The 12,075-nt window shown below is 68.3% G+C and overlaps 1 protein-coding gene across 1 annotated transcript in view; it reads left to right on the plus strand.

Moving 5' to 3' along the window:
* The first annotated feature begins 339 nt into the window (after window positions 1–339).
* PEAR1 (platelet endothelial aggregation receptor 1) overlaps window positions 340–12,075 on the plus strand; it is a 13,454-nt gene continuing 1,718 nt past the window's right edge. The window contains exons 1-20 of the mRNA XM_074928775.1: window positions 340–452; window positions 2,240–2,332; window positions 2,433–2,537; window positions 3,190–3,290; window positions 3,385–3,477; window positions 4,156–4,402; window positions 4,503–4,617; window positions 4,726–4,862; window positions 5,356–5,568; window positions 6,378–6,552; window positions 7,240–7,360; window positions 7,448–7,611; window positions 7,716–7,818; window positions 7,904–8,050; window positions 8,927–9,055; window positions 9,626–9,754; window positions 9,840–10,055; window positions 10,132–10,241; window positions 10,686–10,797; window positions 10,973–11,038. Coding sequence (XP_074784876.1) covers window positions 2,241–2,332; window positions 2,433–2,537; window positions 3,190–3,290; window positions 3,385–3,477; window positions 4,156–4,402; window positions 4,503–4,617; window positions 4,726–4,862; window positions 5,356–5,568; window positions 6,378–6,552; window positions 7,240–7,360; window positions 7,448–7,611; window positions 7,716–7,818; window positions 7,904–8,050; window positions 8,927–9,055; window positions 9,626–9,754; window positions 9,840–10,055; window positions 10,132–10,241; window positions 10,686–10,797; window positions 10,973–11,038 — 2,575 coding nt within the window. The 5' untranslated portion in view covers window positions 340–452; window position 2,240. The remainder of the gene's footprint in view (window positions 453–2,239; window positions 2,333–2,432; window positions 2,538–3,189; window positions 3,291–3,384; window positions 3,478–4,155; window positions 4,403–4,502; window positions 4,618–4,725; window positions 4,863–5,355; window positions 5,569–6,377; window positions 6,553–7,239; window positions 7,361–7,447; window positions 7,612–7,715; window positions 7,819–7,903; window positions 8,051–8,926; window positions 9,056–9,625; window positions 9,755–9,839; window positions 10,056–10,131; window positions 10,242–10,685; window positions 10,798–10,972; window positions 11,039–12,075) is intronic.

Here is a 12,075-nt window from a genome sequence, read left to right on the forward strand (position 1 = left end):
GTGCCACGCTCACCATCCGCTCCCACGCAGCGTCCCGCGGTCACGGGCTGTGGGGTGGGCAGGGCTGGCCCCACGGCCGAGGGGGTCACGGGTCCCCACAGAGCCCCCGGGGGACGGGGACACCCTCCAGCGCTGGGACCCGGCCGAGGGGCCGCTCTGGGACACCCCACAGACCCCCCTCCCCACCCAGCACAGTGTGTGTGCGGCCCCAGCGCTGTTGTTCCAAAACCTGCTGGTTTCTGGCCAGAAAAAAAAAATAAAAAAAATCCCTAAAGTTTTTTATTTTTTTTCCTTTTCCGTAGTCATCTCCGCGTCCAAACTTCCTGAGAGCGGCTCCGGCCCTCCCTCCGCTTCCGACGGCCGTCCCGGCCGGCCGAGCCCACCGGCCAGGCCAGCCCCGCGCTGGGGGGTGTCACACCCCGGCCGTGCCCGCCGCCGCGGCCCCCGACCAGGTCAGTGCCCCCGTCCCCAGTCCAGGGCACCCCGAGTCCCGCGGGTGGGTTTGGGGGGGTTGCGCTGTGTCGGGGGACAGTCCCCAGCGCCGTGGTGGGGGGCTGGGGGATGTCGCTGGGTTCCCATGGCCGGGGTGAGGGTGGCGGGGGGGGGGGGGACGGTGGGACGATGCTGTGACGCCCCGTGGTGACCCCGCTGCTGACCCTGACCCTGACCTTCACCCTCGCCCCCCCCCCAGCCCCATCCCTGTGGGTTCACAGTCCCCAGAGGAAACGCGTCAGCCCTCGGGCTGCGACGGAGGAAGCTCTGGGGCAGAGATAGTGGGTCCGGGGGGGCCCAGCACTGTGTCCCCCCCATGGGGACAGGGCAAGGCTGATCCCCTGCCCTCACCCCAACCACCCCCACCCCATTCTGGCCTTTTCACCGGTGGGCGATGCCCCCATCCCGCTCAGAGGGTGCTCGGGGGCACCCATGGGGTGGGGAGCGCCGGCTCTTGGGGGGCCTCTTGCCACTACGGCAGCCTGGGGGGGGGCCTTCCCCATGGCCGGGCCCCCCAGCGAGGAGCAGATGGGGCCCGCCGGCGTGTTTTGATGACTCCTCGCTTTTCCTGCCAGCATCTCCCAGCGATTCCTGTTTGCGGCAGCGCTGGGACCCCCCTATTACCCCCCACACCCCCCAATTGCTGGAGCCGTCAGCAGGGCCATGGAGGGGGCTGGGGGGGGGGGGTCCCCCCAGTTCTTCCCCCCGGGAGGGTCCAAGAGAGGGAATTTTGCCTGTGGATGAGCAATTAATTCCTCACCGCCGGGAGCTGAAGGGAAACGGGGGGAAACTTTCCCACTAAACGATTTTTCCACTTGAAACCGGCCACTTCAGGAGGGGGGGGGGGTCACTTGCTCCCTCCACCCCCTTATTTGGCCCTAAACCGCAGCTCAGGCCCTGGAGAGGGGGAGGATGGACTCGGGGGGTGCACTTTTGGGGTGTTCCATGGCCGGAGTGGCACGGAAGCAGCGATAAATCCAGCTGTGCCGACCAGGAAACCTCTGTTTCCTCCCCGGGCACGCGTGTGTTCAGCCGTAAAACACGCGTCCCGGTAAACACGGGTTCAAGGAGTTGAGGGGGGGGGGAGGCCTCGCTGTGTGTCCCCCCCTCTGCTTTTCTCCCAGCCCCTGGGCTGGCGGGAATCCCAGAGCCGCCCCGGCAAAGCTGGACCCTCTCCGGGTTGAGCAAGAAGCCGACGGATCCAGGAAACATCCCGGGAATAAACACGCAACGGGTTGAAACGGGGCCACGCGGCGCCGGGCCAGGCTCGGGAGCCGTCGTGTGGAACCCCACCCTGACACCCCGGGTAACGCCCCCCCCTCCCCGGCCCCGCCAGCATCCCGCACCGGGAGAGGTCGTGATGGTGCCAGGATGCGGCCCTGGGGGTGTTTTTTTAGGGGGGGTGCCTGGGGTGAGGCTGCGTGAGGCCACCCAGGCTGTCGTGCCTCAGTTTCCCCTTGGTGCTGGGGGCGGGGGGGAGCGGCGGGGGCCGGGGTTGGGGCTGTTCCTGGCGAGCGGAGGAATGCGAAGCCGGGTCCCGGGGGGGGGGAGGCTGCATCCTGCGCCGGGGCCGGGGGCGGTGGGTGGGGAGCGGGAATGCTGGCGAGGCGCAGGGCGAAGCCGCTTTCCCACCGTGTGTGTCCCCCCCTCCTCGTCCTGTGTGCCCCCCTCCTCGTCCTGTGTCCCCCCCTCCTCGTCCTGTGTCCCCCCCTCCTCTCCCTGTGTCCCCCCCGCCTTTCCCGTGCAGGATGGTGCTGCGGGCCGCGGCGCTGGCCATGCACGTCTGTCTCCTGGCCGCCCTCCGCCCCAGCGACCCCAATGTCTGCAGCTACTGGGAGAGGTAAGGAGTGGGGGGGGGATGTGGGGGGGGTGAGGGGGGTGGTGGGGACCCCCCCAGCTCCCCGGGACCTGCCGTCACCCCGTGTTCTCTCCTCCGGCAGCTTCACGGCGGCGGTGAAGGAATCTTACACCAAACCCCACGTCGTGGCCTCCAACGAGCCCTGTCCCGGGGTGCTGGGCCCCCCCCTGCCCTGCCTGCAGCAGAGGTGGGAGCCCCCCCGGCTCCCCTCGGGACTGCGGGGTGTCCCCAGGGCCATGGGGGGGCTGAAGTGGGGTGTCCCCAAGGTTATGGGGGGGCTGGGGTGGGGGTGTCCCACTGCGGGGTGTCCCCAAGGCCATGGGGGGGCTGAAGTGGGGTGTCCCCAAGGTTATGGGGGGGCTGGGGTGGGGGTGTCCCACTGCGGGGTGTCCCCAAGGCCATGGGGGGGCTGAAGTGGGGTGTCCCCAAGGTTATCGGGGGGCTGGGGTGGGGGTGTCCCACTGCGGGGTGTCCCCAGGGCCATGGGGGGATTGGGCTGTCCCACTGTGGGGTGTCCTCATGGTTATGGGGGTGCTGGATTGGGGGTGTCCCACTGTGGGCTGTCCCCAGGACTATGGGGGGGCTGGGGTGGGGGTGTCCCACAGCAGGGTGTCCCCAGGGCCGTGGGGGGGCTGAAGTGGGGTGTCCCCACAGCTATGGGGGGGGGGGTGTCCCACTGTGGGGTGTCTCCAGGGCCATCAGGGGGGTGGGGGGTCCCACTGTGGGGTGTCCCCACAGCTATGGGGGGGCCAGGGTGGGACTATCCCACTGTGGGGTGTCCCCAGGGCCGGGGGGGGGGCCGGGCTGGGGCGTCCCCCCCCCTGACGGCGCTGCTACAGGATCGTGTACCGCACCGAGTACCGCCAGGCCGTCCGCACCGACTACCGCCGGCGCTACCAGTGCTGCCAGGGCTACTACGAGAGCCAGGACGGCTGCGTCCGTGAGTGGGGGGGCGGGGGGCGAGCCGGGGGGGTCCGGGGGGTGCATCCTGGCTTACACCCCCCGCTACGCCCCTCCCGGCCGTGTCCCCCCAGCACGCTGCAGCCAGGAGTGTGTCCACGGGCGGTGCGTGGCCCCCGAGCTGTGCCAGTGTGAGCCCGGCTGGCGCGGCACCGACTGCTCCAGCGGTGAGGGAGGGGTCGGGGTGCGGGGGGGGGACATGGGGGGGACACTGCGGGGGGGGGGTAAGGGAAAGGGGGTTTCGTTGAGGGATGGGAAAGTTGGGAGGGGGATGGTTAATGGGGATGGGGAGAGGGAATGGGATGGGATGGAATGGGATGAATGGGATGGGATGGATGGGATGGGATGGAATGGGATGGGATGGGATGGAATGGGATGGATGGGATGGGATGGGATGGAATGGGATGGATGGGATGGAATGGGATGGATGGGATGGATGGGATGGGATGGATGGGATGGATGGGATGGGATGGGATGGAATGGGATGGATGGGATGGATGGGATGGGATGGATGGGATGGGATGGATGGGATGGAATGGGATGGATGGGATGGGATGGGATGGAATGGGATGGATGGGATGGAATGGGATGGATGGGATGGATGGGATGGGATGGGATGGATGGGATGGAATGGGATGGATGGGATGCGATGGGATGGATGGGATGGGATGGATGGGATGGGATGGGATGGATGGGATGGATGGGATGGGATGGATGGGATGGATGGGATGGAGATGGGCAGATGGATAGATGGATTGATGGACAGATAGATGGATGGGATGGGAATGGGCGGATGGATGGACGGGGACAGGACGGGGCGGTACCGGTGCTCTCCCCCCGTGCAGAGTGTGACGCGCGGTCGTGGGGGCCGGGCTGCAGGCAGCGCTGTGCCTGCCACCACGGGGCCCCCTGCGACCCCCTGAGCGGGGCCTGCTCCTGCCCCCCCGGCTTCGCCGACCCGCTGTGCCGCCAGCCCTGCCCGGCGGGCACCTACGGCCCCGGCTGCCGCCTGCCCTGCCCCTGCCACCACCGGGCCCCCTGCAACGCCTCCACCGGCGCCTGCCTCTGCCCCCCGGGGCTGGCCGGCCCCCTGTGAGTAAGGGGCTCTTTGCTCTGCACCCCCCCAAACCCCAGCACCCCCCCACCCCCGGGGCTGGGGTCCCTCTCACCCCGTCTCCCCCCCCCCCTGCAGCTGCGAGGTGCCCTGTCCCGAGGGGACGCCCTGCAGCAGCCCCTGCCCCTGCCAGAACGGGGGCATCTGCCACCCCCCCGACACCACCTCCTGCGTCTGCCCCCACGGATGGATGGTAGGTGGGCTGCCATCCCCCCCCCCCCCGCCTTTCTGCCCCTTCTGCCCCCCAAAACGGGGTCCCCCTGCCTCAGTTTCCCCCACTGACCCTGGCGCTCCTTCGCAGGGGGAGATCTGCTCCATGCCGTGCCCCCCCGGGCGCTTCGGCCCCGGCTGCCAGGGCGAGTGTCGGTGCCACAACGGGGGCCACTGTGACCCTTGGGGGGGCCAGTGCCAGTGTGCCCCCGGCTTCATCGGAGAGCAGTGAGGGGCAGCAGGGGGGTGGGGGGCACAGGGGAATGGGGGGGGTGGGATATTGGGGGCACAGGGAGCTGGGGGGGCTGGAAGTTGGGGGTACGGGGGGCTGGGGGGGCAGGGGGAGGTGACACATGGGGATGAGGCTCTTTGTGCCGGGGGCAGATGGAGATGGGCATACACAGGGAGGGGGTACAACGGATTTGGGGGGGGGGGGACACGGGGATGTGACACGGGGGGACAGGGGGACGGGACACAGGGGCTGGGGGCAGACGGGGCTGGGGGCAGAGGGAGATGGGGGTGCACGGGGGTACAGTGGACGGGGGGGGTACACAGGGATGAGGCGCATGGGGACGGGGCCACCCCGGCTCTCCCAGCCTGGCATGCAATGAGCTGGCCGGCCTCAGCTCATCGGCAGGGTGGGGGGTTTCTAGGAACCGCCTCAGCTCCTGGTGGGGCCATGACACCCCCTTTTCCCCCCCGCCTCGCCCCAACCCCGCAGGTGCCGGGAGAGGTGCCCGGTGGGGCGGTTCGGGCAGGACTGCCGGGAGAGCTGCGACTGTGCCAACGGGGGCCAGTGCTTCCACGTGGACGGGGGCTGCCTGTGCCAGGCCGGCTTCCAGGGCAGCCGCTGCCAGGAGCGCCAGTGCCTGCCCGGGCTCTTCGGCCTCCACTGCCAGAGCCGCTGCCTCTGCCACCCCCAGCACAGCCAGAGGTAGCCCCCCCGGCCCCCCCGGCTGCCCCCAGCTCCCTCATCTCCCCCCAGTATCCTCAGCTCCCCCCAAAACCCTCACGTCCCCCCCAGCATCCTTGTCTCCCCCCAACATCTTCACCTTCCCCCAACATCCTCACACCCCCCCCAGCATACTCGCCCCCCACCCCAGCATCTTCAACATCCCCCCAACATTCTCACCTGCCCCCCAACTGCCTCATCTCCCCCCAACATCCTCACCTCCCCCCAACACTCTTACCTCCCTCCAGCCCCCTCGCCTCCTCCCAACACCCTCACCTCCCCCCAAAATCCTTGTCTCCCCCCAACATACTCATCTCTCCACAAAACCCTCACGTCCCCCCAACATCCTCACGTCCCCCCAACATCTTCACCTTCCCCCCAAATCCTCACATCCCCTCAACATTCTCACCTGCTCCCCCAACTGCCTCATCTCCCCCCCAACACCCTCACCCCCCCCCCCAAAATCCTTGCACCCCCTAAAATCCTCGCATCTCCCCAACACCCTCACCTCCCCCCAGCATCCTCATTTCCCCCCCCCCCCAGCATCCTCAAATCCCCCCCAGCCCACCCTGGCTCCCCCCAACATTCTCACCTCCCCCAACATCCCCCGCCCCCCCCCCCCCCCCCCCCGCCTCTTGCAGGCTGAGTGGCCTGGAAAAGATTAATCCACCCCCCCACCCCCGGGGCAGGTGCTTTGTGCCCCCTCCCATTGGCACAGCCCCTTCCCAGCACACCCAGTACCCCATACTGGGAGCACTGGGGTGCTGAGCCAGTACGCCCCCCCCCCCCAGCTGCCACCCCCTGCTCGGGGAGTGTGTCTGTCACCCCGGCTGGGCCGGGCTCTTCTGCAACGAGAGTTGCCCCCCCGGCTCCTTCGGGGCCGGCTGCCTGCAGCCCTGCCTCTGCCTCCACGGGGGGGTCTGCGACGGGACCACCGGCCGCTGCCGCTGCCCCCCCGGCTACACGGTACGGGGAAACGGGGGGCACGGAGGGGGCTTGGGGGGCTGGTGGTTCTGGGGAAGCATGTGGAGCCGGGGGGGGGGATGTCTGGGCATCCCTAAGGGGGGAGTGGGGGGCCTGGGGGGAGCATGGAGCGCTGGGTGGTCTTGGGAGGAGCATGGGGGGTCTGGGGGGGGGTTTCTGGGTGGCTCTAGGGGGGGCATGGAAGTTCTGGGTGGTTTGGGGGGGCTGTTGGAGTGGCCCTGGGGGGAGCATGGGGGGTCTGGGTGGTCCTGGGTGGGGGTCTGGGTGGGCTTGAGGGGAACATGGAGGACTGGGTGGGGGTCTGAGGGGTTCTGGGGGGGCCATGGGGGTCTGGATTGTTCAGGGTGGGGGGTCTGGATGGTTCTGGTGGGAGTATGGGGAGATCTGGGTGGTTCGGGGGGGCATCTGAGCAGCGGGGGGGAATCCCTGGGGGATGGTTTGGGGCTCTTGTTACCTCTGGGGGCAGTTTCAGGGTCTGGGCATCCTTTGCGGGGGGGTGCTGGGGGGGGTACATGGGTCCATGAGCATCCCTGGAGGGTGGGGGCAGCTTGGGGGTCCCATGGGATGATGGGGTTTGGGGGGGTCACTCTCCAAAGAGAAGAGCCAGAGGTGGCTCCCCAGACTCCTGGGTGGGGGGTCCCTGAAACCTTTGCCCCCCCCCCCCCCCAGGACGATCACTGCTCCTCCCTGTGCCCCCCCGACACCTTCGGGACCAACTGCTCGGGGCGCTGCTCCTGCCAGCACGCCCTGGCCTGCTCCCCCCTCGACGGCTCCTGCCTCTGCAAGGAAGGTGGGTGCAGGCCCGAGGGGTGTGTGGGGGGGGGGTGTGTGTGGGGGGGGTGTCCCCGTACCCCCCCCATGTCCCCTCGTCCCACAGGCTGGCACGGACCCGACTGCTCGATGCCGTGTCCCGCCGGCACGTGGGGTCCCGGCTGCAACCGGAGCTGTGAGTGCGCCCAGGGGGCTCCCTGTGACCCCCAGAGCGGGGCCTGCAGGTGCCCCCCCGGCTGGCAGGGCCCCCGCTGCCTGCACCCCTGCCCGGTGAGTCCTGCCGCTGCTGCCCGCGCTGGGGGTGGGGGCCACCCACCACCCCAGTGCTGATTTTCACACCCACCCCCCCGCCCTGATTTCTCCCCGTCCCCCAGAACGGGACGTTCGGGGGGGGCTGCGGGCAACGGTGCGACTGCGCCTACGCTGACGGCTGCGACCCGGTGACGGGAGGGTGCCGCTGCCTGCCCGGCTGGACGGGTAAGAGCAGGGGGGGGGACACACCAGGGAGTGGGGGGGACCCCGCTGTGCCCTCAGCCTTCATCCCTCCTCCTCCTCCTCGCAGGGCCGCAGTGCAAGCAGAGCTGCCCCCCCGGCTTCTGGGGCCGGGGCTGCCGCTCGTCCTGCTCCTGCCGCAACGGGGCCACCTGCTCCCCCCAGGACGGATCCTGCTCCTGCGCCCCGGGGTTCCGCGGCCCCACGTGCCAGCGCCGTGAGTGTCCCGGCCCCCTCACCCCCCAGCCCAAAGGGAAAAAAAAAGTAAAATTCTGGGTTGTTCCCAACCCACTGATGTGCGGGGCTGAGACTGGACGAACTAATCTTAATTAAGGGCAAATGCCGGGGGCTGCCCTTGGGCCACAACAACCCCCAGCAGGGCTACAGGCCTGGGGAGGGGTGGCTGGAGAGCTGCCGGTCAGAGAGGGACTGGGGGGGTGAGAATGAGCCAGAGTGTGCCCAGGGGGCCAAGGAGGGCAATGGCATCCTGGCTTGTACCAGCCCTGGCGTGGCCAGCAGGGACAGGGGAGGGATCTGAGCCCTGGGCTCGGCACTGGGGAGGCCGCCCCTCGATTCCTGGGTTCAGTTTTGGGCCCCTCACCCCAAAAAGGCCATTGAATGACTCGAGCGTGGCCAGAGAAGGGCAACGGAGCTGGGGCAGGGTCTGGAGCACAGGTCTGCTGGGGAGCGGCTGGGGGAACTGGGGGGGTTCAGTCTGGAGAAGAGGAGGCTGAGGGGAGACCTCCTGGCCCTCTGCAACTCCCTGCCAGGAGGGGGCAGAGAGGGGGGATGAGTCTCTGGAGCCAAGGCCCCAGCGCCAGGCCCCGAGGGAATGGCCTCAAGCTGCCCAGGGCAGGGTCAGGCTGGCTCTGAGGAAGGATTTCTGTGCAGAAGGGGCTGTTGGGCGTTGGAATGGGCTGCCCAGGGCAGGGGGGAGTCCCCGGGATCCCTGGGGGGGTTGAAGAGTCGGGCTGAGCCAGCGCTGAGGGATCTGGGGGAGTTGGGAACGGTCAGGGGGAGGCTCATGGTGGGACTGGGGGAGCTTCAGGGGCTTTTCCAGCCCGGGTGAGTCTGTGGCTCTGTCCCACCTCAGCCTGCCCAGCCGGGCGTTACGGCAAGCGCTGCTCCCTGAGCTGCTCCTGCGCCAACGGCTCCTCCTGCCACCCCGCCAACGGCTCCTGCCTCTGCGCCCCGGGCTGGCACGGCCCCCGCTGCTCCCAGCGTGAGTGGGGGGGCTGTGGGGGGGTGGGGGGGGGCCGTGGGGAGCGGGGCTGACCCCATTCCCCCCCCCAACTTCTTACCACCTCCAGCCTGTGCCCCCCGCTCCTGGGGGGGCGCCTGTGCCCAGCCCTGCCTGTGCCGCCACGGGGGCAGGTGTCACCCCGCCGAGGGGACCTGCCGCTGCCCCCCCGGCTGGACGGGGACGCTCTGCGGGGAAGGTAGAGACCAGCATGGGCTCCCCCCCCACACACACACCTCCCCACCGCGGGGCTGAACCCCCCTGCTCCAGCCTGGGGGGTCTTGGGGGGGCAAAAGGGAGAAGTGCCCGGAGCCATTCGGGTTACCCCAATTGCAGCCTGGGCAGTATGGAGCTGTATGGGCCCAGTATAGAGTTATCTGGGCCCAGTATGAAGCTCTATGGGCCCAGTGTGGATCTATCTGGGCCCAGCATGGAGATCTATGGTCCCAGTATGGAGCCACATTGTCCCACTATGGAGCTGTATGGTCCCAGTATGGAGCCATAGGGTCCCAGGCAGTGTGGGTCCAGCTCCCCCACCCCCTGTGCCCCCAGCCTGCCCCCCCGGGACCTTCGGGCTCCAGTGTGACCAGCTCTGCCGCTGCTCCCACAATGCCACTTGCCACCCGGCCAGCGGGACGTGCCCCTGTGCCCCGGGCAGGATCGGGCCCCACTGTGAGGCTGGTGAGTGGGCACAGAACTGGGGGGAGGGCCCGGGGGGGGTCTCTGCCCCACCTAAGGACTGTCCCCCTCACCCTTCCACCCCCAGGGACCCCCGAGCAGCCCTACACCATCGTGCCGGCCCCGCCGGCAACCTACAGCCCTCTGGGCGTGGTGCTCGGCCTGGTGGCCCTGGTGGCCTTGCTGGTGGCCGCGGTGGCCGTGGCCGTGTGTTACCGCCACAGGCAGAAGGAGAAGCAGAGCCGGCACCTGGCCGTGGCCTACACGGCGGGACAGACGGACGCCTCCGACTACGTGGTGCCGGGTGAGCCCCGCGGCGGGGGGCACGCGGCCGCCTCCTCGGTGGCCCCGCGGCACCGGGCTGACGCCTGTCCCCACAGACGTGCCACCGGGCCACCACCCGCACTACTACTCCAACCCCAGCTACCACACGCTGTCCCAGTGCACCCCGCCGGCTCCCGGCGCCTGGGACCGGGTCAGCTCCCGCACGGTACGGCGCGGCGCGGTGTTGCGGGGTGCGCTGGGGTGTTGCACGGTGTGTCACGGTGTTGCATGTGCACCACGGTGTGTCACGGTGTTGCGCGGTGTATCACAGTCTGATGGGGTGTTGTGTGGCGCGTGCTGTACCACAGTGTTGTGCGGTGTAGCACAGGGTTACGTGGTGTTGCGCGGTGTTGCGTGCTCTACCACAGTGTTACACGGTGTTGCACGCTGTACCATGGTGTTGTGTGGTGTTACACGGTGCTGCACACTGTACCACGGTGTTGTGTGGTGGTGTGTGCTGTACCGTGGTGTTGTGTGGTGTTACACGGTGCTGCACACTGTACCACGGTGTTGTGCGGTGTTGCGTGGTGGTGTGTGCTGTATGGTACGATGGTGTTGCGCGGTGTTGCGCGCTGTACCTCGTAGCCAGCCCGTCCTGTCTGGGCTCCAGGTGCCCGGTGCCCAGCTCTACCCCGGCGCAGAGAGACCCCCCGGCCCCGACGGCCCCGCCACGCTGCCCCCCGACTGGAAGCACCTCGGGACACCGGCCCTGGGCCCCAGGGGTAAGGCTGGGGGGGGGGGGGGGGGGGGGGGGCAAGGGGTGGGAGGGCAGCTCCCGGGGAGCTGGTGGTGACACCCCTGGGTCCCCTCCCTGCTCAGGGTGCACTGGGAAGGTGCTGGGGTGGGGGGAGCATCTTCGTGCTGGGGGGGGTGGAACCCAAACGGGCCCCCTTACAGGGGGGCAGCTGGACCGGAGCTACAGCTACAGCCACAACCACAGCCTGGGGAAGTACAGCGGGAAAGGTACGGGGGGGTGGGGGGGACCGGGATGGGATGGGATGGGTTGGGATGGGATGGGTTGGGATGGGATGGGATGGGTTGGGATGGGTTGGGATGGGATGGGTTGGGATGGGTTGGGATGGGATGGGATGGGTTGGGATGGGATGGGTTGGGATGGGTTGGGATGGGATGGGATGGGATGGGTTGGGATGGGATGGGATGGGATGGGTTGGGATGGGTTGGGATGGGTTGGGATGGGTTGGGATGGGATGGGTTGGGATGGGTTGGGATGGGATGGGATGGGTTGGGATGGGTTGGGATGGGATGGGTTGGGATGGGTTGGGATGGGATGGGATGGGTTGGGATGGGATGGGTTGGGATGGGTTGGGATGGGATGGGATGGGTTGGGATGGGTTGGGATGGGTTGGGATGGGATGGGATGGGTTGGGATGGGATGGGTTGGGATGGGTTGGGATGGGATGGGATGGGATGGGTTGGGATGGGATGGGATGGGATGGGTTGGGATGGGTTGGGATGGGTTGGGATGGGTTGGGATGGGATGGGTTGGGATGGGTTGGGATGGGATGGGATGGGTTGGGATGGGTTGGGATGGGATGGGTTGGGATGGGTTGGGATGGGATGGGATGGGTTGGGATGGGTTGGGATGGGATGGGTTGGGATGGGTTGGGATGGGATGGGATGGGATGGGATGGGATGGGTTGGGATGGGTTGGGATGGGATGGGATGGGATGGGTTGGGATGGGATGGGATGGGTTGGGATGGGTTGGGATGGGATGGGATGGGATGGGTTGGGATGGGATGGGTTGGGATGGGATGGGATGGAATGGGATGGGATGGGATGGGATGGGTTGGGATGGGTTGGGATGGGATGGGATGGGATGGGTTGGGATGGGTTGGGATGGGATGGGTTGGGATGGGATGGGATGGGATGGGATGGGTTGGGATGGGATGGGTTGGGATGGGATGGGATGGGATGGGTTGGGATGGGTTGGGATGGGATGGGTTGGGATGGGTTGGGATGGGATGGGATGGGTTGGGAT

This window comes from Athene noctua, chromosome 29 (genome assembly GCF_965140245.1).
Source record: "Athene noctua chromosome 29, bAthNoc1.hap1.1, whole genome shotgun sequence".
NCBI lineage: Eukaryota > Metazoa > Chordata > Aves > Strigiformes > Strigidae > Athene > Athene noctua.